Below are 22,748 nucleotides of genomic sequence, written 5' to 3'. Positions count from 1 at the left end.
TTGCTGGTATCCAAGTCTTGGGATTCACCACCAATCGTAAAATTAATGAACCCTCCAGGAAATTCGGACCAATTGAAAGGTGTTCTGTTCACAGCATTGATTGTTCAGTTTGACAGTAGTCAAATTGACTACTATCTGGCTTCATTCAAAACCTTGCTACGATCCTAGCCTTATTAAATGGAGGTAAACAATCTTTTTTTCTAATTATCCTTGTTCCGGGTATCATATTGCTTAAATTATACATCATAGGCCACCCCTTCTCCTGTACTCTGCGAGCTTTCAAGTCTAGTTCAGCGATGTACCGACACAGACCCTCTAAAAATTAGCTGATACACTTTTCCAATCATCACATCGCGCATCGAGGTATCATCAACAAGAACGAGTAGACAGATGTAATTCTTAAGCCCTATCTTCCTTCTACACTTCAATGTCCCGTCTTCAGCCATACTGAGTCTTTTATACTTCGTGATATTTTTTGTAGGACGAGAAGAATGAAGAACTGGCCGCTTCAGTTCTCCCTGCTGTCTGGATACTTGCCAGCCCTCCCACTAGCAGATCTTCGGCTGAACTCGAGTCAAACCGCAAGGCTTCACACCAAAGGTTGCTTCTCCTACCTCTCGGCCGTAATGCGCGATGCAATTGGTTGATACAACCTTTCACTAGCTCGAAATTTCAAAAAGCCCCAAAGACGAAGATATGGCCTCCTCCACCACCGTCGACTGCGCTGCCAGAGACAATACTCAGAGGACTTTGAAGGTACAGCTATTCCCTCCGCCACTCGTGTTTATCTCAATATTTCACCAGCCGAGGCACATTCAATTAATTGGGATTGGCGGTAGGTCCCTTCGTCAAACGGTTGGAGAATAACTGGGGGCTGAAACCTTTCTCTATAGGTACCATAGGAACAGCTCTTTTCGTCCAGATAGGCTCTGCGCTGCCGCATGGCGGTCCTGGAAGTCTCCTCTTAGCATTCGTAGTATGGGCAACGGTCGTCCTAGCTATCAATTCCTGTCTATGTAAGAACTTTCCTTTAATACCCTTCAACTCAGCTGAATCGCCGTCTTATGTTGCAGCCGAACTCGTCACTTGGGTACCAGTCTCATCTCCGTTCGTAAGTTCGCAGCACCTCCAAAGAATATGTTCCGGATACATACCCTACTTATTAATCCAGTCTCAATGCGCAGATCGCTATGTGGATCCCGCTCTCGGCGTTTGTGTAGGAATCAATTTTTTCATCCAGATGGCCATGAATGTTCCTTTCGAGATCACAGCCTTCAACTTGATGCTAAGGTATTGGACGGAAAAGATTCCCACAGCCGCGGTCATTGTCTTCGTTCTAATAACTTACACGTGGGTACCATCATAACTTCGTATACCGCTCTTCTTCCATTCTGAAAACCCTGCTTAGTTTACTTAACATTTTTACTGTCAAGTACTATGGAGGTGAGTCGCACAACTTCCAAGGATCTCATGGCGACTGAATGTATGCCATAGAGGCGGAATACTGGCTGGCTATAGGAAAGATCATCCTCATCCTCGGTCTGTTCATGTTCACGTTCGTCACGATGGCTGGAGTGAACCCTATCCATGATCGTTACGGCTTTCGGAACTGGGACCGTAAGTAACCCACTAGCAGCAGCCATTTTTATATATTGATCTTAAGGTACTACTACTACTAGCTTCCAAAGTCCCTGTGAGCTAGCGCTTCTCTCCTACACCATACAGCTCTCATCATCCCACAGGGAACCCCATTCGCGACTTACGTCCACTCCGGATCGCTCGGACACTTCCTCGGATTCCTCCGTTGCCTAACCCAAGCAGTCTTCACAGTAGGAGGTACGTACCATCCACTCACAATCACCGCCCGCGGCCTTCCAAGCTAAACTCCCCCGCCCCCAGGACCCGAGTTGGTGGCGATGACTTCTGGCGAGGCGGAGAACCCCCGGAAGGTCTTACCCCGCTCTTTCAACGCAGTGTTCTACCGACTCGGGACGTTCTTCATCGTCGGTGCCTTCACTGTAGGGACGATCGTTCCTTACACCGACCCGAAGCTGGCTTTGGCCTCATCTGGGAAGCGCACTGGCGCAGCTGCGTCGCCCTACATTATCGCTATGGAGACCTTGGGCGTTCGGGGATGGGACCATCTGGTCAATGCACTAATAATACTGTCCATATTCTCCGCAGGGAACAGCTATGTTTATTGCGCCAGCCGGACCCTCTATGGTCTTGCGCTCAATGGCCATGTCTCTAAAGTTCTTTGCCGCTGCACCTCATCCGGCGTCCCAATTTACTGCGTCGGCATCACGATAATAGTCGCCTTCTTGTCCTTCCTTCAGGTTTCGGAAAGCGGTAGCGTGGTCTTGCAGTGGTGAATGGCTGGGTTCATCGAGAGGACTTTCGTGAATGACTTGACGTCGATATAGGTTCACCGATATTTCCACGGTCTGCCAAACCGTTAATTACGCTGCGATATCTTTCACTTATATCTGGTTCTACAGGGTGAGCGGTCAAGAATATATATATATATCTTCCAAGCTTATGTCCCTTCACAAAGGCTCTCAAGTTCCAAGGAATATCCCGAAACTTGCTTCCTTGCCGATCCAAATGCCAGCCTTACCTAGCGTGAGCTACCATCTCATATATATTTCATTGATACTTATGAGATACCCTGCAGATTTTATTCACTATTCTGTTCCATCACAATGATGTTCGCAACAGGATTCACGGTATTCCTTCCTGGCCAGTGGAATACAACAACGTTCGTGTTCTCGTACATACTGGTCGTCGCCCTACCCATCCTCTTCGGAGTCTACAAAGTAACCCGACGTACAAAGGTGCGCAGCCTCGAATATTTCAGCACGTTTTCTGACAGTGACAGTGGCGCAAGCAGTGGAGGCCACCCGGTGCTATTTCCTTCTTTGACGAGGAACGAAAGGTCGTCGACGATTATGAGAGATCGTTCTTCCTTCAGAAAGAAGTTGAACTAGAGATTGGTCCCTAAGGCTAGTAACTAAAGCAGCCAGGACGGATATTGACGGATTGAGAGACGAAGTTATCTTGCAATATGTTAGGCTCGGTTTGATGCTATACACACTATGGCCTGCGATTGCAAGAAGATTTAGCGAAATAAATGAGAGCGTATTCACGCTGTCTGCACAATAAAGGCTACCTTCACAAAGGCGCAATCCTGCGCCTACTTCCAATCACAGAATCATTCCTTTGATAGATCAACATTGGAATTCATTTCTCAAGAGCACCGACACGAACAACGGTATCCAAGTTACCCCACATCAACGAAATGCACCGACAATCCATTGAACTTATAACCAAGTCTTTTTTCAACCCTGCTGACCATCGGCGCCCAACAGCACCTGACTTCACACACTTCTATACCTCGCCTCATATCCTATTGCCGCCATACCCCCAACCCACTGCGTCGATGGCGTCGCATTTTTTTTGTTCAACGACGTTGCAAGGGTCACGGTCCAAAGGCCGGCCATCACACATCATCATCCATGCCACCGTTTCCCGTCCCCGCCCCCAAGCCATACTCCTCATCTGAATCCATCACCTTCCCTCCACCTCCAAAATACGCCGACGTCATGCGCATGGACAACGCATCTACCAGTCGCCAGAGCGAGGAGACGTGCGCGCATGATAGACCATATGCCACAGAAGTTCCTCAAGCTAAACTCCGCCCACAACCATCATTCGATGACATTCGTTGTATGCAGCCTGACCTACCTTGGGAAGAAGTGATGAAAAGGGCTGGGAACATCGACCAGTCTGCGCTAGCCAGAGATATGATTTCCCAGCAAGGGCCGGAGAGGTTAGAGGCGTCGCATGGACCATCAATTGGTTGCCTGTCTCCTCAGTCGGTGGTGGCAATTGTCAACTTACCAGAGTCGATACATACATCCTTTAACCAATCATCGATGAATGCAGAAGAGGCAATGATCTCTTCGCTGCTTTGGTCTCCTACCAAAGACAAAAACAGTGAAGAGCTCAAAGCCTTTGCCACACTCATCGCGGTGTGGTTGCATGCAACGATCACAAATGAATCCAGAACAGAAGTGACCACTGATTCGGCGAGGTGAGCACCATGACCACTTGGTATAGGCAGCATGAACTCACAGTAAATGATAGGTTCTGAAAAGCTTGGTCGACATTTAGCGAGACAGTCATTGTCACCCAAGCGATCATGGAGACACTGACATTGGATAACATCACAGTATTCCATAGCCTGGTATATATCAGGAGACTATTTGGAAGTTGCTACATCCATGAGGAGGACACCTACCGTTCTCGCCCGAGTATTCTTCATCGGGTGTTTCCTGGGCTTTAAGTATTGTCAAGACATCTATTCGACGAGGCTCTGGTAAGCATTAAGCATATATTCTATGATGCATGAGGCTCACACTTCTTTCAGGGCTTTAGCCATGGACATTGACAGTCGTACAGTGGAAAAAGTCCGCCGCCATGCTTTGCATGGCCTTGGTTACAGACTTGATATATCACTGAACGACTGGAAAGCATCCATCGAAGACTTGCATCGGTTTGCAGCCGCCTGCTCCTTCCCGAGTGCAAACATCTACACACGAACGGTTGTCAGCGACATCCTTGACAAGCTCAAGATCAACGCACCTCCAGGCATTCCTCTGAGAGCAAGAAGAGGCTATAGTAGACAAGGTACTATCGAGCCGCCATCACTCACCGACACTTTGGGCATCTTCATCGGCACGGTGTATAGCCCAAGAATTGTCCCGAAAGCGGCGGAAGTGCACCACCCTGCCGCGCCATGCGATGTACAGGAGAACCCTATCGTCGGACACAACACGATGCTGATCGGACAGCACATAGGTCCTGATGAGCAGATGCCCGTGCGCCGGTGCAGCATCCTGGGATTTGGAATAGACGGAGTGACCCTGTGGATGGTTGGATGGCCGTAGAACAGCGCATAGGGCCGAATGCACAGTTCCTCGGCAAGCGGGGATATTCCGTCTCGACGTGGACGACTTGATTTGGAATAATCAAGTCGTCCTGGCCTGGTAATTCGCAGCACATACGGCTTAACGGCGTTCTTCACTGCGCAGGAGCACCCTGACATGATTGAGGGTTATAGAGAATAACCTTACGGTCCGGTGTAGTGCTGCAACGGTGGCTGGACGACGTATAAGATCGGACACGCAGTTCCTTGAGACGCAGAGGCACGGTTCTGTGTCTTGGAATGCCCAGGATCACCGTATGATCTGGCAAGCCGATACGAGGATGTTCGGACAACGAAGAGTGATTGGCAGCCTGTTCTTCAAAGGCGCCAACGAGACAAATATCTGGGCTCCACAAGGGGATTCTGAACCTGAATATCCTGGCAACAGAAGGTCTGTGCCGCAAGGAAATCGCGTAAGCCTCTCATCAGCGACAAGGCTCAGGGTAAAAATCAAAAGACATACTATGGACAGTAGTGTCATTCATGAGACTCGAATGCGCTTCAGTCGACCGCATGTCATTGCTATCGTCGATGTCGGACGATACTGCTCGTCGACCAACCAACAACGTATACCATACATTTTAGAGCCACAGAAAAGTATACATCCTTATCGCACTATCAGCTATCATGAAGCTTGAAGGCAGCAGTATTGCCAAGGATGACGCTTACCTTCCGGAAGTCACCATTATCGCTGTCCTTCTCGTCGTGTAGTATAAGATATCAGAACAGAGCTGACGAGTCCCCCAAGTCTGCATGAGTGAGAGCTAGCCAGTGAGACAGGAAGAAGAGCGACCTCGATGAACGGCGACGAGATCGATGGATGAAAACAAGAGAGATGACCAAATTTGGCAAAGTGACATATTCGTTCTTTACCACCAGAACAAGGCCCACCGATGTCATCGACGCCCTCCACCGTTTCTCCTCCTCCAGAAGAGGTCAATCTCAGCTCTGATGCTCACTCTACCACACCCCATATCCTCGACATGGTGACCTCAACGCTGAGCCCCAGTACTTCAAAGCGCTGCCTTTCCGGGTAGTAGCAAGATAGACGACATTCGTCGACTTGGTGTCACGGAAAGTCACACGTGACTAGATGGCAGCGAATGTCTGATAGTAGATCCAGCCGCGATACAAAATCCAGGAGACGCAAAGGCACTCGGAGACTGATGGTTGGGGGTTCGGCAGCATGGGCATCGTCAAAGAAGGAGGACATGACTGACGTCCAGACCGTCGAAATGCTACGAAAGGGTATGTCACCCTTCCAATGTCGCCTTGACTTTCACTGACCAGCAATATCGTTTTCATTGCCAGAAATTGGAGATCCATTTCTTGTCTCAGGTTCGTTGGTTGTTTTGCTCGTAAGTTTGAAACCGAAAATTCGAACAGCACTCGTCTCAGACATGACCGAGTCAGACCGACAAGGGTCCCCTGGCCATATTAAATAGTATAAAGGAAGGCTGTCACCCTGGACAGACCTTAAGCGACGGACAAGATGGTGTCCTTTCGTTGGTTCACCCGACTGCTCCCTACCATCCTTTCCTCCACCACAGTGCTGTCCGACGATGATATGTTCATCTTCTTTCAACCGCCTCAGCCGGGCAGGCTCATCACGACGATCCTTCTCAATAATACCATGCCCCCTTTGGATTCCCTTTGGGAAGGACTCGGAAATATCCATGTCGAAAAGGTCGAATACCGTAAATCCTACTCACCTGGTAATCCTCTGGGGCATGAGTACCTGGTGGTGACCGTGAAGGAATCTATAGGTGCTAGGCGGAGCGGGCACCTCTTGGTAGACTGGATCGGCAGGGGCAGGCCCAGGGCCAAGACCACCACTGACACCAACACAACACTGTCGACACCACCTTCATCGAATGACAGCTCTGATACAGCCGAGGACGACGCACAGGCCACCCCTCCCACCTCTGCTCCTGCGACTCGTGCGACTCGTGCTACTCCTGCTAACCAGTGGGAAACCATTAACCGCTTTCACCACGCCATTGCCAGGATCAAGAATTTCAGAAAACGGATCGAGAATTTTAGTAAATGGGATCCTGTCGATGTCTTTGACAAACTCATCATCTTGAACACCATTGATGAGGCCTTTGACGTCCAGGGACGGTATCCCTATGATGTTCTGATGACCATGGATCTCAGCCTAGGACAGCGACCCATCACCTTGGAGCATTTCCTCCTCCTCTCTAAGACCACCACGAAGGACACCATTGCTTCCCCCTTCATCTATGCGCAATGTTCTTGGTTTGCTCATACCATCCGGACTGTTCTCCAGTTGGAGACAGGTGCACCTATACAGAATGTAACCAATCTTAGGCACCGGGGTATGATGGCGATGGGTAGGCAAGCTCCTGTGAGAGGCGATGATAAGTTGAAGACACCAGAGACTGTGAAGGTAGAATGGGAACAGGCAAAGGTTGTCGCTGACAAGGAATGGGAAGCATTGCGACAGGTCAGCTTGTTCTTCAGATGCACAGTTTTTTTTTTCGTGATGCATTTATCAGGCATTCCTTGCTTCAGAGAGGCCGCCGACCAAGAACGTGCAGCTCGCTGAAAAACACTGAGCTTCGAGCGATGTTGGCAAGGCAACAGCACCCTAGTGGTAATGCGTAAAGGCACTATTTCTCTCTCAGTCGTCGCGCGCGTCATCTTGTAATGCTACCTCGTCTTTCTTTCTGTATTTGAATTGTTTCTGAAATATGAAAAACATGTCATCTTTTCGTGTCCCGACGATAAGTACATATAATGTACTGTAAAAGTATAGTTCGAGACACAATCGAGGCAGGTCGTGCAGTGGTATCTCGACATATTTCTCAGTCATCGTTCCTGTTGCTCGTTCTTGGCACAACTTCGCAAGTCTGAGTTGCACGTGCTTACCCCGCCACAGCCCTTTCCGTGTTTTGTTTTCGCCCATCATCATGTCTACGTCACCCGAGCGTTCTCCCCCTTCTTCAGTATCGGACTTCATCGACATCAATGGCTCAGAAAACGGGTCGGATGCTGTGGCCTCCACCGTTGTCGAAGAAACGGCTCCCTCGGGTACGACTATAGTTGCGGAAGACTACTACGAACACAAGGCCGTGGAAAAAGCAGAGGGAAAACCAAGCGAAACAGTTGAAGACGATGCTAGATCACTCAAGAGTTCGTCGCCTTCTGTTTGTGATAGCGACATCACTATCACACCCCAGGACGTTGCAGGCTCGTCCGCGCCTTTCGATCCCACTAGCTCTCACAGTTCAAGGAGGAAGAAAAACGCGCGGAAGGGCATCAAGCCGTCTGTATATGACCACCCTCAGGAGGAAGGGGTATCTTTTGCCTCGGATGTTATGGTCTTCGGTAGCAAGAACGAGGCGAAACGACGTGAGTCGCATAATTTGCCTTGGAACTTCTCTCTTCTCATCCCTTGCTTTCCAAGGCGTCGTATTTCCCGCGGAGATGGTCGACATGTCGTTGAACAAATCCATCGATGGGAGCTTCTCCTTTCAGAAGGCGTTCGGCGAGGGAGACTTCATCGCTGCTGGACATCTTCAAGTTTCCAGCCAGAAGCCCGTGAAGAGCGCCAAGGACAACGCTTATGTATGCCCTACCTCCATCCATTTCTGCCCGCTCGCAATTGAACATTCCTAGATATTCTATGTCATTGAAGGTGTTGTTAACGTCAGAATACACCAGACATACCATACCGTGAGCGCTGGCGGGATGTTCATGGTGCCTCGAGGTAAGCCACCTCTCTTCGCTGTCTCGAGGGGGATATGTCTCATTACATTAGGAAACACGTACTCCATCGAAAACGTATCCGACAAGCCGTCAAAGCTAGTGTTTACCCAGGCGCGCGAGTCGACCGTATCATCTGACGGTGATGATCCAATGAGGCTGGATCGCAAACCTCGCCTCCCACACGAATTGACCACATCCAAGGCTTTCATATTGTTAGGGTGGCTCTTTGAGCGCTTCTTGAAGCGATTCGCAGTCTATCGAAAGCTGTTGTTGATTTGGTCGATGCGGGCGCGGTTCGTGTTCCACCAACATATGCACGGTGGAAGAGCTTATGCCCTCTTCTTCGTCCTCGGGCTTTTATTGCGGAGCATGCCCTTCCCCGGGAAGTCGAGTTTGACTCCACCGCGCATTAACGTCCAATTCATACGTGACGCATCGCGTTCATAGTGGATACACTATAGGCAGAGAATTGCTATTCGACTCTTAGACCGACTGTATTTTTTACTATACCTGTATTTACCAGTTTCTCTGATCTTAAGATAAAAAGTTCGCCATTAGCAAAAAGTTCATGAGTGGTAGGTAATCAAAAAATGTGTTAGGATTCTAATACCCTCGTCGTAGCCGGGCATTCTCCTCTCGAAGCCGTCCGTTCTCTTCTCTCAAATCCTTCAAGTCGCCCACGCACTGCTCCATTATGTCTCCAAGTTCTTTACGCCAGCCGCGCCTCATCCTCACCATCTCCAGGTGCAACCCAGTAATCTGCGCTTTTGTCTCTTTCTGATAATCAAACATAACGTCCCCAACGATACTGCGGAGGAAATCATGTGCGGAGGTCCCCCCAGGAGAGCTAGGAATGGGATGTCTCCGTGGTGAGGGCGCCCATGAGGCCGACTCCATGGGAGTGACCCGACGAGGGGATATCTGTATTTCCATACTGGATTCCTTCCTGTCTTCTTCCCTCAGGTCCATAAAACCAACGCTGCGCCCCTTCCCTTTCCGGTCCTGGACCGGAAATTCCTTCAATTCGCCGGCCTGGATCCAGCGCTCGACGTCAGGTGTTCCTAGCCCTAATACAGCCATCCCCTTCTTCGCAGGTAAAGGCGTTACCGGGTCATCATGTATATCAGGAAGGTCTGGTGAAGGAGTGCGACTTGGCTCGTCCGAGAATTTGGGAGAAAGGCGTTGCCGTTGCTCTACAACTCCAGCAGCAGGCAGAGGCGGCACGGGTGGGATCGGAGATGGATTGCGTGATGCGGAGGAACCAACGGACGTCTTGGATACACGGGAGCGAGCTGATAGTCTGTCAGATCCAGTCCGTGACACCGAGGAGATGGTTCTGGCTGGACGTGACTTTGTTGACGCCGTTGATATCGATGATTCCGTGCTTGACAGTCGACGGGTGCGCGAAGTCGATGAGACGGTGCGTGTTCGACGCGGAGGCTCGTTTTCTTTGTGCGATGTCGATGGTGCTAGTAGTGCTACCGAGGCTTCACGAGCTGCGGAAGAGGTGGTACGCGTCCGTGACAGAACCTCCGCGGCCTTGGGTGAAGAGACTGGCGATGTTTTAGTGAGCTTCACCGGAGAGCCCGTTGTGGAAGCACTAATCATCGAACTCTTCTTCATCAGCTGCCTCGAAACAGGAGATGCTTTGTCCTTCTCTTCTTTGACAGGCCTCTTGGCAGCCCCACGCATCGTGCTAAGAGATTCAATCTGCACTGCAGGAGCTTATCAGACAAACGCTGCGATAGATAGTAAAGCAACCAACTTGAGATATCTTCGTTAAGACTAATGCTATTGCCAAGTGGATCTCGCACTGGGGAGAACACTTTCTTCGTTGTTGACCCTGCGCTGCTTTCCTTTCTTTGCAAGGAAACAGCTGACGATTTTCGTGCGACAGAGGGTTCTCGGCGGCCAGTTGATACTCTTGCCACTTTCCTGGGAGAAGGAGAGGGTGGAGCGGCTGGTTTTACGGCTGACGCCAGACGTCCGCTCGCATTGGTGGTCACCTCGTTAGTGGCTTTTGCCACTGAAGGATTCATCTTAGTTTCTGGGGCTCCTTTGACCTTTCTCTGTTGCAATCACTGTAAGCACACTTACAGCACGTAAAACACACCAACTCACCTGGACGCAGAATGCCTCCACTCGGCAGCCACTGTCACTGACTGCGATGCTCTTTGGTGTTTTATCCAGAGCCCGCAAGTCTAAGATAAGTAACTTTCCCGTTTCTGTTCCGACATAGATGGAGGCTCCTTCGGGGGAAAATGAGATGGATGTCAGGGGAACTTTGAGATTTAGAGTTCGGAAAACACTAGGGCCCTGTTAGTCTAACACAGCTGGCAGCAGTAATTTGAACGCACCCCTTCTCTTTCTCAAGGTCCACAAGCCCAACATTGCCGCCTGATGTGGCGACCACAACTAGTGTTTTACTGAATGGGCTGCATGACACGGAGACAATGTCACCAGAAGACGATGCGTTCATCGGGATTGTCTTCATAAGGCCCGAGGGACGTGTCGTATCGAAAACAACGAGTTGCTTCCCAATACCGAGCAAAAGACGCGCGCGGGAGTGAGCATGAAAACTGCAAGTTCGGATGGATTGGCCTGTTAGTGGCAGTCCGCGGAGCACAGTGTGCGATCCATGAGAGAGGTTGTAGACGTGGGCTCCACCAGCGGAGGTGGATGCAAGAAGGGTGCCGTCATTGGATATCCCAAGAGAAGTAATTGCTGATTTATGAGATTTAAAAGTTTGGACAATCTTCGGTGTTGGGCCACATTCTAGCACATGGACCTTGTCTCCAGCGCTGAATGCGACTGTACATTTGTCTTTGACGGATATATGGGATATATCGGCTGTTCCTGGAGAGGTAAATAGGTCTTCGAGAGTGTTACATGTCGGGTCGTATTTGTGAACGGTTCGCGTCGAGGATAGGAATAGAAAAGCGTTGTCCGTTGACCAGGAGCAGGCAGTTGGAGGCGAGGAGAGGTTCAAGCAAGGATAAATGGAAGAAGGTGACCGTTTCACTGTTGCTGCATCGAGAATAGCAAGAGAATCCGTAACCGCAACGGCGAGCATGGTGGTCCAAGTCGAAGCCAACGACCGTGACTGTGACAAACGCGTCAACTGTCGATCACATGACCGCTTGGTCCATCCTCCTGAATCCTTCCAACACCGTGACTTGTAATTCTCTATCTCTCTGGAAGTCTTCCACCTCCCTGATTCCCAACGATCCAATTGTATCCCACGGCCACCCATAAAGAAATAGATATTCTACCGTCACGACTACTCATTACGACCTTATCAAATGAGATCAACAAACGAAGATGACGCCATTAACCTTATATTTGGTGGCGGTCTCGAAATCGAACAGGAATTATCTGACATTGAGAATGAGATCGAAGAGCTGGATGCAACACAGAGGAAAGAGAAGTCGGAGCGACCATCAACCTATGTGCGCGTAATGGAAGGTACTGCACTATCAAACATTTCTGGACGTGATTAATCTTCCTTCGCAGATATGATCAACGAAGTGGATAGCTACGAAGGGCACCTCTTGAGTGAGGATGAATGGTGTTTAATCAGGCTTCTGGGGAAGGAAATGAAGTGTATGCCATTTTCGTCTGCCGTTCTCCATTGTCCACGTTTGAACGACTTATTAGACCCTGCCAGATATCTTCTTGCGCGGCTTCTGTGTCGTAAACAGAACCGGTGGCACTCCTTTAATGCATTGCACCGCTATACGTCAGAAATTGGTGAAGATGGCATCCGTCAGGCTATCGCCGATCTTTCAGCTGCGCTACTAGAGCCTTCAGAGGAGGCAGAAGTCAAAGTCGAAGAACCAGAAATCATAGACTTGACTTTCGACGAAGAGGAGGAAGATGACCGTGAACCTGTAGCTGGACCCTCTCGGCTTGCTACGCCTCAGACGCAGAACACGGACGCCGTGTTTGAAGCGGTGGTCGAGAATCTAGACCTCACTTATTTTTGCAAGGACGAGTCGACTATGACACTCCGCGAGATTCTCGAAACACTCCCTGCTGATCACCTCAGAGCGCTTGTGAAGGAAACTAGAGTTGGTCCGAAAGGAACCAAGGTACATTCAACTGTCTACGTCACACCTCATTGTAGCTGACCCAAAAACCTAGAAGGAGAGCCTCGTAGATGCTCTCATGAAGTATTCTTCTACACAGGCTTCCCTTCCGTTCGAGTCGCCCAAGAAGAAGAATAGATCTAGGAATAATGAGCGGTACGATGATGGCTACAGGCAAACTGTTTTGTGTTTTGCCGTACCATGTAAGGAAACGCAAGAGCAGAGATTGAAGGAAATGGCACTGAAGAAATTGGGTATACGATTCCTCGTCTTTGTTTGCTCCTAGACTTACATCCCATACAGGCAAATGTATTCGGCTCAACTATGACTTCTTTCAACTCGTTCGGCGATTTAGTATTATTTTTTATCGATCGTGAGCTGCATCTTCATTTTCCCAAGATCTTTGGATTGATGTGTCTGTCCAGTATGCACTTGCCTACTGACATATTCCTGCCTTCCCTCCTTAGCGAGTTCAAGAAGCGTATCTATCCTAAATATAATGCCACTCGCACTGGGCAGATATGGGAGTCGCGTGACGCGTTCTTGCAATACGAAGAAGCGTTATACTTTGAAGCAGAGCTAGAAGCAATACTCGAAAGTGAGGGAAAAGAGTTACGAGCGTCGACAACGCCTAAACGTGGGATAGCGACACCGGGAAAGACGCCACGTCCCGGCAAGGGCAAGGCTGACGATGATGAAGACGTGGACGATGATGGAGATGGCGAAGCGGAGTTGACGCCTCAGCAGATGGTGGCTAAGGCTGTGAGAGAAAGGGTGATGAATACCATCCTTCCACGCTGGCGGTTTTGCGTCGCTGCCAAACGGGCGGTCAAAAAGGAGGGTGTTGGTGAGGATCCAAGGCCTGGACTAGACCGCTTTGAACCAGGTAAAGGGATATTTGTGTCAATGCCTCATGTCGGGCTTATCAGCGAGACTAGGGTACATCTACACCCGAATGGTGGAGAAATATGCCCGAGCGCTTGGCCAATTGAAGGAATACGAAGCTGAGGTGGAGACCCTCGACGAGTTGCTCGGCCAGCGGTTCTGGCGTAGAGGAAAGCGCGGATCGTGGTATGATAGGCGGGCGCTGGTTGAGATCATGTATCTTTCCAAGGTGGAGGGTAAGAAGTCAAAAAGCAAACCCAAACTACGGGTAGCGATGGAGCATTTGAAAGATGCGCTGCGGGACGAGGACACGCATCTTAGTAAGTCTCTTCTGATCATCATCAAGTATACATGGCTGACCGCGATGTCGATAGTTTGTCGCCCGGGTCTCTTCAGGCGACTACAGAAGGTGGAGAAGACACTGAGGGTCCCTGAAGAGCAGAGATCGCGGTGTGAAGGGGAGCTTAAGGAGCCCGAAGTTGTTGAAGTGCATGCTGAGCGCGTCAAACGCAGCAACCAGAGTCTTCAGCTTGACCAGTTTGGCAGACTAAAGGGGAAGGAAAATGGCGTACCAGGGTCTTCCTGGACCAAAGATGGCGGTAAAGCGCCCTCTTGGACCGGAAAGTCTCTGTGGCTAGGGGAACGGAATGAAGAGGTCAACGTTGAAACTCGGACACTTCAGGCTTATGCACAACAAGGTTATAAAGGGTATTATTAATTCTCGACTTGTCCCCGACACGAGTACTGATTGCCAAGTCGTGACTAGATTCCACTCTGAGACTGGGATACTCACCACAATTTTTGGACTGTTGTTTTGGGACATCATTTTTGCGGACGTTCCGGGAGCCTTCGAGACCAAGTTTCAAACGGCACCGTTGGATATTGCCGAGGACTCGTTCTATTACGCTCGCAAGGAACTCATACAGACCCGGCTGAGAAAGATCGAGGACGGAAAGGCAGCAGATATTCTGGAGCGCCACGACCGTACTTACCGGGCGAGCAAGACTTGGTGCGTTGGAGTGAAATGGGACTACCCCAAGGAAGATTTGCTGGAAATTGTCCAGGTACGGGTTGCTAAAGTTGGTGGTGATGCGAATATCGTGGCAGACCTTGTTTGACTTTTTTAGTGCTTCAAGGGCGAGTCTCTAGCCACGATCTGCCATCTCTTTTGCGAAGATTACGCGGGGAGAAGCAGTGGCGTGCCAGATCTCATCGTTTGGAAACCCGAAGGTCGCGAGTGTAAATTCGTCGAGGTCAAAGGACCTGGTGACCGACTTCAGGAGAACCAAAAGGTATCATCATTGGTTGTGAGTCCGAAGTGGCCGTTGTTAACTATCTTTTCCGTAGTTATGGTGCGATGCGCTCCAGCAGGCTGGAGTGGAGGTCCAATTGTGTCATGTCAAGGACGTGCACGGAAGAGCGAAGCGCATCAACAGCAAACGCAAGAAGAATGCGAAGGTTGAAGAAGAATCACTCTCTGGGGCTGAAGATGAAGAAGATCGGAATGTTGATGAAGAGGCCGAATATCAGCCGTCGCCGGTGTTGGGCAAACGTTCTGCCGATGAAGACTCGGAGGGGGGGGAGGAAGAACACTATCCCCTAGCGATGTCGCAGCCCAGAACGACCCCGACGAAATGGCCGACGGCGAAAGTTGAGGTGGTCATCACCTCTCCAAGTCCGATGAAAAAGAGACGGAAATTTCAATGCTCTTGATACGGCGGAATAATTGTACGTGTACTTGTTTCCATGTGGTCAGTATGTTTAATGGGTTAAAGTATTTAGGTAAAGGGATGATGGTCAATTGCAGCGACGTTACCATATCTGTACCGTTATACCTCCTGTGCTGCTTCTGTTGTGTACAGACAACAGGCTCCAGCATCGATAGTGTATCTTTTTCCCATTCAGTATGTCAGCCAACCTCTTCAAGTCGAACGCTATCTAGTGCTGATCAATGTCTCTGGATGTCGTCTTCCGGATATGGATCTCCAACATTGTTTATGTATATCCTGCTAAATTTGAAGATACACTGGGCATGGTATCAAGGGGATTCTGCTAACCTTAGTGGCATCTGCAAAATCTTGGGCAATTTTGTGGCGAAAAGGTTTCTGGGGGGTTTCCGGCCTTTTACCCGGTATATGTGTAAAACCGGTTTGATTGAACTCGACGACACTGATGGATAATGATGGAAGATAGGGGTGTAGTACTCTACTGTTTTGTGTATGCTACTACTTGACTGTAGGATTGATTATGGATGGTTTATGGCTATTTCGGCGATCTCGGAACCCGGGATTTTTTTGGGACTGAGAGCCATGAAAGGTTTATAACGAACTCGGATCCTTCTTTCGCCATCAATCATCTCCACAAAACCACCATAGTCTTCTCGTAGAGTGTCAACATCTGTAAGTTGCCCAGTCCGAAGCGGCCGGTTACCGTTTCCTGTACCCACTTCCTCTGTATTCGTTCCTACCTTCTAGCGTTGTCTCGACGAACTCTGCAGCGTGGTTCCAAGTTGTTTCACCCGATCACGTAAATCAAGTTTGGTCATGATTTCTCACGGAGTAGTTGTCCTGGTCATCAAGCTCAAGTAGCATCTGAACTTATAAATACTTGTCATTCTTCATTTAATTGATGGTGCCTGAAGCCTATGCATTCCCCTGTAACTACTATCTCTGACAGTACATAAATTTGAAGCTTGGGTTCCCGGGGCGGTACGTGTATATTGTATTTTTCTCGGACTTTCTGTGGGTCGTTTCCGTCGTCCATTAACATTGCTGAGTCAGGTTGTAACCATATACCGGTTTTTTTAAACTCTTACTTTTATTGATACTTGTATTTCTACAACTGTATTGCGTATTGCAGCTCCTGTGTGCCATCGATCAAAGTTCAGTTACTGCCACCACGACCATCTGATCTCATCATCTACCGGGCATCGCGTAAGGATGAATTGTCGTTGGTTGGCAATCCATTGCGCGTCTGACGGAATAGTGAATCTGTCATGCCTGAAACGGATTCCGGGTCAGACGGCTTATGTATCACAAGTTTGATCTTCGTCATCCATATGCCGGTTTCGGGGCCCAGGACAGCAGTAATGTCAACGCGCGCCTCCGGAAAATCATGATGGAACTTTCACAGCGACCACGTATCTGACTCGGCTCTGATCCATCCCTTTCTTTATTCCCAGCGCTGACTTCCTCGCAGCTATGCTTGGCAAGCTCACGTCCTTCAGCATCGAGGACCTTTTCTCTCAGAAACGACCGCCAGGGCCTCCCAGGACCATTTTCGTCAATCAGCCGCTCTCCGCAGACTATATCGACCACAAAGGAAGAGTCAAGCCCGACCATGTGTATAGCAGCAACCAGGTCATCACATCCAAATACACGGTTCTCACCTTCTTGCCACGAAATCTAATGGAGCAGTTTAGGCGAATTGCGAACCTGTGAGTGTGCCTTGAGTGACGGTGATATCTTTGACCTCTTTACGTTGATGGCGCAGGTTCTTCCTTGGGCTTGCCATTCTCCAATTTTTTCCAAAGTTCTCCACAATATCCCCGGGCGTCGTCATTCTGCCCTTGATCATCATCCTCGCGCTCACCGCTGCAAAGGACGGGTACGAGGATATCAAGCGCCACCAATCAGACAAGGCCGTCAATCAGAGCACCGTCAAGGTCCTCTCCGGCGGAGGTTGGCACAATCCGAATGCGATGAACTCCAAGAGCAAGACTTTTGTCCGAGGTCTCCTTCCTAGCAAACGACAACCTACTCCGGCTCAGATCGCAGCCGGCAACGCGGGATCCAAGAAACATTCGCCCAACGATGACTTTGATGTCGAGTTCGATTATGATAACCCACAAGCCGGCGGTCCATGTTGGAAGAATACCCCGTGGGAGGACGTTCGTGTCGGAGACTTTGTCAAGCTCTCGGACAACCATCCTTTTCCTGCGGATATTCTTATCTGTGCGACGTCGGATGACGAAAACGAAGCTTTCGTGGAAACGAAAAACTTGGATGGGGAAACCAATCTCAAGTCCCGGAATGCCGTTCCCGCTCTGACCCACCTGCGTGATGCCTATTCCTGTTCACGGACACGTCCTTTCAAAGTACAGTGCGATCGCCCAGAAAATAACATGTATCGCCTCAATGCCATGGTTTCTCTGGACGACCAGCAGGCACCTGTGGATATCCCGATGACTCTGTTGCGTGGAACTGTGCTACGGAATACAGACTGGGTCATCGGGCTCGTGTTGTTCACTGGTCAGGATTCCAAGATTGTCATGAACTCTGGTAGCGCCCCTAGCAAGCGAAGCAGAGTTGAGAGGAAGATGAACCCTCAAGTGTACGTGCTTTTTACATTCCTTCGAGCCCTTACTCACCCCCCGAGCAGGCTTATCAATCTTGCCATTCTTGCTGGCCTTTCCACCATCTGTGCTATTGTTGATTCCGCGCTAGAGAAGCATTATTATCCTATGGGAGCACCGTGGCTATACGACGACAACCAAAGCGACGACAATCCGTCCATTAATGGTCTGGTTACTTGGGCGTATGCCTTACTGACGTGAGTGATCAAGCTCACTTTGGCAGCAATACTCTAATGGCTGCAGTTTCCAAGATATTGTTCCCATATCGTTGTATATCTCTATCGAAGTGGTACGGACACTACAGTCCGCTTTCATCTACTTCGATAAAGACATATGGTACGAGAAGACTAATCAAGCTACCTTGGCTCGCAGTTGGAATCTATCTGATGATCTTGGTCAAATACAATACATCTTCTCTGACAAGACAGGGACTCTAACACAGGTGTTTTCATTTGACGATCAAACTGCAATACGCTCGCTGATCGCTCTTTTCAGAATTCGATGGTCTTTCGTCAGTGCTCAATTGGAGGGAAACCATACAAGGGAGATCCGGAGAGCGGTGACCCCGAAGAAGACTCTATATACGAACTCAAACAAAAAGCGCAAACGGATGCTTTCGTATCGGCTTCCACATCTGTTCTTGGTCAGTCTGCAAAGGACGGCGGGCATCGTTTCAGGGATGTCATCCTCGAGGCCGATATCGAGGCCGCTATCTCCGAAGATGCCCCGCCTGAAAGCCAGGCTCACGCTCGTGCATTGAACGGCTTTTTCAGTGTGTTGGCGCTATGCCATACCGTGCTTACCTCTGTTGATCCTGTGACCGGGCGAATCGAGTACAAGGCCCAATCTCCAGATGAAGCCGCTCTTGTCCAGTCCGCTGCCGATATGGGTTACGTCTTCTTGGGACGTGATAAGGAGACGTTATCAATGCGAAGCCCGGGATCAGATGAACCTGAACGGTACGAACTGCTGAATATCTTGGAATTTACCAGTGCGAGGAAGAGGATGAGCGTCGTCTTGAGGAAGCTAGAGAGCGACGATGACCGGATATTCTTAATGACTAAGGGCGCGGATAACGTTATCTTCGAGCGCTTAAAAGCGGGAGGTGATGATCTTAAGGCGGAGACGGAACGTCATTTGAACGAGTTTGCAAACGAAGGACTGAGGACGCTTACCTTGGCTTACAAGGTCATTTCTAGTGAGTCTATGCTCCCATCACTGGCAAGCTATGACAACTAATGATTTTTTTTTTATAGCTGATGAGTATATATACTGGAGCGAACGCTACCATCAGGCGTCTGTTTCCATGGACGACCGTGAAGCTAAAATCGAGCAAGTCTCTGAGGAGTTAGAAAGGGACCTCCGTCTCTTAGGCGCTACTGCCATTGAGGACCGTTTACAAGATGGCGTACCCGAGACAATTGCCGACCTCAAACGCGCCGGAATCAAGATATGGGTTGCTACTGGTGACAAAATGGAAACTGCCATAGGTAAGCAATGTGCGTGTACGGGCAGAAGTCGTCATATCTCATATATCTATTCTCGTAGCCATCGGACGAAGTACGAACCTCGTCGCGCCGGATTCGAATATCATTATCGTACGGGGTGGCAGTTCTAAACCCGTCGAAGAACAGATGAGGAACGCGATGAAGCGCTTTTTCCCTGAAGTCACGGATATGACTCCCCAGGTAGAGCCAATCCCGCGCGAATCAAAGTCGTTCCAACTTGATCGTGATGAGAGACGCAACTCGATTGTTGGTGAAGATGTCGATGAACTTCCTGGTGGTTTCGTTCTGGTTGTTGATGGGGCTGCGTTGACTCAGGTGCTTGCTCTCGATTATTTTTTTTTTTTGAAAAGTTAGTTTATTCACGCGGTTCTTAGGCCTTTGATCATGATAGCAGTAGACAGCTGTTACTTCGGCTGGGAACCCTTTGCGAAGGCGTCATCTGCTGTCGTGTATCGCCTTTGCAAAAGGCTCTGATCGTCCGCTTGGTGAAAGACAACTTGCATGTCATGACGCTCGCCATTGGTGATGGCGCCAATGATGTTAGCATGATTCAGGTTAGTCGCCTTTCACTGTACGAGTATGCTATGGTTCACAGTCAATTAAACTTGACAGGCTGCTGATGTCGGTGTTGGTATCTCCGGTGAAGAAGGCGTACAAGCTGTCAATTCATCGGATTATGCTATTGGCCAGGTATGTAGTTCCCTTCCCCCCTGGGCCGTTGGATTAGCGTAATGACATGGGAGTAAGTTCCGTTTCTTGAAAAAGCTCTTATTAGTACACGGACATTGGTCGTTCGCTCGGAACGGGACCTTGTAAGTCGATATTACACTTCGCGCTTATGGCTCGGACTGATCGTGCGTGACACTAGGATTCTAACCTTCTTTTACAAAAACGTGGTACCGATGGGAATCAAATTTTGGTTCCAGATATACTGCGGATGGAGCGGCACATTGTGAGTTGCCAAGCTGTTGGTGTTTTTTTCTGTTATTAATCTGTGATCGCAGCGTGTTTGATTATGTGTATATCCTGTTCTGGAACTCGTTGTGGACTTTACTGGCCGTTGTCGGGATAGGTCTCTTCGACCGCATCTTAGGTGCGCCGAGAAGCCTTGGAAACCCATACGAGTTTTCTCATATCGCCGTCCTACAGATTCCCAGGCCCTCATGGATTTGCCGGAGCTTTATCATTATGGGCGCAGCAGTTATTGGTTTTCCATGCGGGATTTCTATGTGTATATTCTCGATGGGATGTACCAAGTGAGTGGGATGCGTTTTTCGTGTCTAAATCTGGCTGATTTTCCCTTGCTTACAAGTCCGTCATCATTTATTTCCTCATCACATACGGGTATTTCTCGCCCACGTCGCGGAGTGACGGCTATGATACGCATCTTTATGAGTACTCTACGGTATGTTCCCGGCCTTGACGGGCATTACTGTTTTCTGACCTAGCTCTTGAGACTATGGCTGTTTCGGGCGTTATGGTCGCGAATATATTCACGGGGATGGCGGCATCCGCATGGACTTGGTGGCTTGCATTTGCAGTCTCTTTCGGAATTGCCCTTGTCTGGGGCTTCACGGTGAGTCAACAGAACACCATCTTGGACAATGTATTCTGACGGTAGATTCCTCTTTCAGTATATCTACTCGCTCATTTCACCAGGTAATGCTTTTTTTCTTCATTGTGTCGCGAGCCACCATCTCACCTCGTCATGTTCTAGGCTATGCAGTGACTAACCTCTATGGAAATTATTACTTCCTCAGCGCCTCTGCATACTTCTGGCTCGCCATTCCTCTTACAATGCTGCTGTCGTTGGCTCCTCGGTATATCGCAAAGGCATGGAAATTCGGATTCCGCCCCGACGATTTGGACATCATTCGCTGGGTACGAAAGAAGGACCCTTACCGGGACCTTACTCATGATTCCGAGACTCACCTCGGTATCGGTATGAGAGTGATGAAAGAAAACCGAGGACGACCGACGTCGATTATGTCTCGACGATCGTCGCGCGCAAGCAGCCTGATGACCATCAATGATCGAATGTCCATTGACATTCGGGCGGCTAGTCGGACGGACATGGCTACGGGTCTCGTGTCTGTGGATCGAGGGTTTGACTTTGCGACTGAGGAGAACGGAGTGGCGATGAGGAGAATCCAGACTAATTTGTCGGAACGATGGCAAAATAACCTCGGAGGGGTGCCTCCCGCTGAGGTGCCCGCTTCGAGGAAGGGCAAGCAGTCATCGTCGTTCTCGAATCCATTCCGGCGCAGTATTAAGAAGCTCTCTCTTAGGAAGAGCGGGTGATTGGAGTTGGAGTGTGACTTCTTTTTTTTTTTTTTTTTGGTTTTGTTTATCTGAACTATTTATTTTATTTTTTGCTTTCGTTGTATCAAACAATATCTGTATCAATTGCTCGCATATTCATCTAGGTAGTGGTAGTAATACTAAATGGTCATTTATTGCATGTTCTGTTGTTATTCATTGGTGATGATTTCCAGAGCCGGAGCTGTTCGTCTTTTATATGTTGCGACTGACAAGTCAAGACGTCTTGCGAGGTCCACAAGGGCTGGACGAATTTTCAATAGGCGTACGTGGTTGTTACCTGCACAACCGGTACAGGCGTTTGGAATGCTAAACAGGGAGGCGGGATGTCGACGCCCGGACCAAAACAGAATCCCGGTCTTTCCTAATATGATGAGGTAGGTACCTATGAAGTGTTCCGATCGTCACGTGGACGCGCCTCCAGACGTGTATAAAAGGACGCGGACGTTCGTTCGTTCCCCCCCATCACTTCTTTCTTGCCTTCCCCACATCATCTCCTCATCCGAAACCCCATCCTGTTCTTCACGTGAAAGAACGCGTTGCACGAGGCGATGACTCGACCGCTACCACCTCTTGCGTCTTGGCGGGACTCCCTACCACTGTGACAGCTCTGCTATTTTTCCCACCGTGCGCCTCCGTGTATATGTATGTTCCTGGTTCCTCCCTTCTCTTGTGCTGCACTGCAAGCATCGTCTACGGGTTTCTGCAAAAAATGGAGCACGTCCAGTCGTCTTTCCGGGGCGGTAAGCTTACAGCCGGCTCGCGTGTATCCTCATGGATCCAGGCAAAAGGCCACTGAGCGGAAGACAGCGCGCTGCGTGACCGAGTATTTCTCAGTGGGAAGGAAAGGGTTGGGTCCGTCGAAAGAAGGTTGT

General features: G+C 49.4%; 9 protein-coding genes across 9 annotated transcripts; 7 read left to right on the top strand and 2 right to left on the bottom strand.

Annotated features, from left to right (window-relative positions):
• Nucleotides 1-347: 347 nt before the first annotated feature.
• Nucleotides 348-3,187, top strand: BT62DRAFT_767533 (uncharacterized protein). The gene is made up of 14 exons (XM_043182210.1): nucleotides 348-756; nucleotides 805-835; nucleotides 894-1,016; nucleotides 1,074-1,111; nucleotides 1,172-1,350; nucleotides 1,409-1,443; nucleotides 1,495-1,617; nucleotides 1,680-1,693; nucleotides 1,743-1,836; nucleotides 1,900-2,365; nucleotides 2,424-2,499; nucleotides 2,555-2,622; nucleotides 2,675-2,834; nucleotides 2,891-3,187. Exons 1-14 carry the CDS (start codon nucleotides 697-699, stop codon nucleotides 2,999-3,001), a joined length of 1,578 nt encoding a protein of 525 aa, XP_043041864.1. The 5' UTR covers nucleotides 348-696; the 3' UTR covers nucleotides 3,002-3,187.
• Nucleotide 3,188: 1 nt separating this feature from the next.
• Nucleotides 3,189-4,190, top strand: BT62DRAFT_767545 (uncharacterized protein). The gene has a single exon (XM_043182211.1). The coding sequence runs from the start codon at nucleotides 3,516-3,518 to the stop codon at nucleotides 4,095-4,097; it is 582 nt and encodes a 193-aa protein (XP_043041863.1). The 5' UTR covers nucleotides 3,189-3,515; the 3' UTR covers nucleotides 4,098-4,190.
• A 276-nt stretch (nucleotides 4,191-4,466) lies between these two features.
• BT62DRAFT_930437 (uncharacterized protein) lies at nucleotides 4,467-5,380 on the bottom strand. Its single transcript, XM_043185928.1, has 2 exons — nucleotides 4,645-5,380; nucleotides 4,467-4,591 (listed from the first exon to the last, which is right to left on the bottom strand). The coding sequence occupies exon 1, from the start codon at nucleotides 5,105-5,107 to the stop codon at nucleotides 4,676-4,678; it is 432 nt and encodes a 143-aa protein (XP_043041862.1). The 5' UTR covers nucleotides 5,108-5,380; the 3' UTR covers nucleotides 4,467-4,591; nucleotides 4,645-4,675.
• Nucleotides 5,098-5,714, top strand: BT62DRAFT_767596 (uncharacterized protein). Its single transcript, XM_043182212.1, has one exon. It carries the CDS (start codon nucleotides 5,245-5,247, stop codon nucleotides 5,623-5,625), a length of 381 nt encoding a protein of 126 aa, XP_043041861.1. The 5' UTR covers nucleotides 5,098-5,244; the 3' UTR covers nucleotides 5,626-5,714.
• Nucleotides 5,715-6,146: 432 nt separating this feature from the next.
• On the top strand, nucleotides 6,147-7,670 carry BT62DRAFT_993148 (uncharacterized protein). Its single transcript, XM_043190383.1, has 2 exons — nucleotides 6,147-7,454; nucleotides 7,507-7,670. The coding sequence occupies exons 1-2, from the start codon at nucleotides 6,480-6,482 to the stop codon at nucleotides 7,564-7,566; spliced, it is 1,035 nt and encodes a 344-aa protein (XP_043041860.1). The 5' UTR covers nucleotides 6,147-6,479; the 3' UTR covers nucleotides 7,567-7,670.
• Nucleotides 7,671-7,800: 130 nt separating this feature from the next.
• Nucleotides 7,801-9,288, top strand: BT62DRAFT_930434 (uncharacterized protein). The gene is made up of 4 exons (XM_043185927.1): nucleotides 7,801-8,362; nucleotides 8,418-8,578; nucleotides 8,630-8,720; nucleotides 8,772-9,288. The coding sequence occupies exons 1-4, from the start codon at nucleotides 7,921-7,923 to the stop codon at nucleotides 9,164-9,166; spliced, it is 1,089 nt and encodes a 362-aa protein (XP_043041859.1). The 5' UTR covers nucleotides 7,801-7,920; the 3' UTR covers nucleotides 9,167-9,288.
• BT62DRAFT_966334 (WD40 repeat-like protein) lies at nucleotides 9,191-11,809 on the bottom strand. The gene is made up of 4 exons (XM_043188813.1): nucleotides 11,077-11,809; nucleotides 10,841-11,027; nucleotides 10,485-10,788; nucleotides 9,191-10,434 (listed from the first exon to the last, which is right to left on the bottom strand). The coding sequence occupies exons 1-4, from the start codon at nucleotides 11,790-11,792 to the stop codon at nucleotides 9,323-9,325; spliced, it is 2,319 nt and encodes a 772-aa protein (XP_043041858.1). The 5' UTR covers nucleotides 11,793-11,809; the 3' UTR covers nucleotides 9,191-9,322.
• A 57-nt stretch (nucleotides 11,810-11,866) lies between these two features.
• On the top strand, nucleotides 11,867-15,881 carry BT62DRAFT_767164 (uncharacterized protein). Its single transcript, XM_043182209.1, has 12 exons — nucleotides 11,867-12,184; nucleotides 12,233-12,322; nucleotides 12,377-12,810; nucleotides 12,866-13,061; nucleotides 13,111-13,180; nucleotides 13,233-13,405; nucleotides 13,454-13,693; nucleotides 13,746-14,400; nucleotides 14,459-14,756; nucleotides 14,820-14,984; nucleotides 15,040-15,420; nucleotides 15,475-15,881. The coding sequence occupies exons 1-11, from the start codon at nucleotides 12,022-12,024 to the stop codon at nucleotides 15,403-15,405; spliced, it is 2,850 nt and encodes a 949-aa protein (XP_043041857.1). The 5' UTR covers nucleotides 11,867-12,021; the 3' UTR covers nucleotides 15,406-15,420; nucleotides 15,475-15,881.
• Nucleotides 15,882-16,622: 741 nt separating this feature from the next.
• On the top strand, nucleotides 16,623-21,922 carry BT62DRAFT_966329 (phospholipid-translocating P-type ATPase). The gene is made up of 17 exons (XM_043188812.1): nucleotides 16,623-17,128; nucleotides 17,185-18,024; nucleotides 18,073-18,243; nucleotides 18,290-18,488; nucleotides 18,542-19,244; nucleotides 19,303-19,536; nucleotides 19,595-19,869; nucleotides 19,929-20,108; nucleotides 20,167-20,244; nucleotides 20,302-20,366; nucleotides 20,423-20,506; nucleotides 20,559-20,647; nucleotides 20,704-20,810; nucleotides 20,867-20,959; nucleotides 21,011-21,130; nucleotides 21,189-21,213; nucleotides 21,272-21,922. Exons 1-17 carry the CDS (start codon nucleotides 16,893-16,895, stop codon nucleotides 21,853-21,855), a joined length of 4,083 nt encoding a protein of 1,360 aa, XP_043041856.1. The 5' UTR covers nucleotides 16,623-16,892; the 3' UTR covers nucleotides 21,856-21,922.
• Nucleotides 21,923-22,748: the final 826 nt, after the last annotated feature.

Source organism: Guyanagaster necrorhizus (genome assembly GCF_019112545.1).
Source record: "Guyanagaster necrorhizus MCA 3950 unplaced genomic scaffold BT62scaffold_8, whole genome shotgun sequence".
Classification (NCBI taxonomy): domain Eukaryota; kingdom Fungi; phylum Basidiomycota; class Agaricomycetes; order Agaricales; family Physalacriaceae; genus Guyanagaster; species Guyanagaster necrorhizus.
Note: the sequence above shows the minus strand (reverse complement) of the source record. Positions and strands in the feature narration are given on the sequence as shown.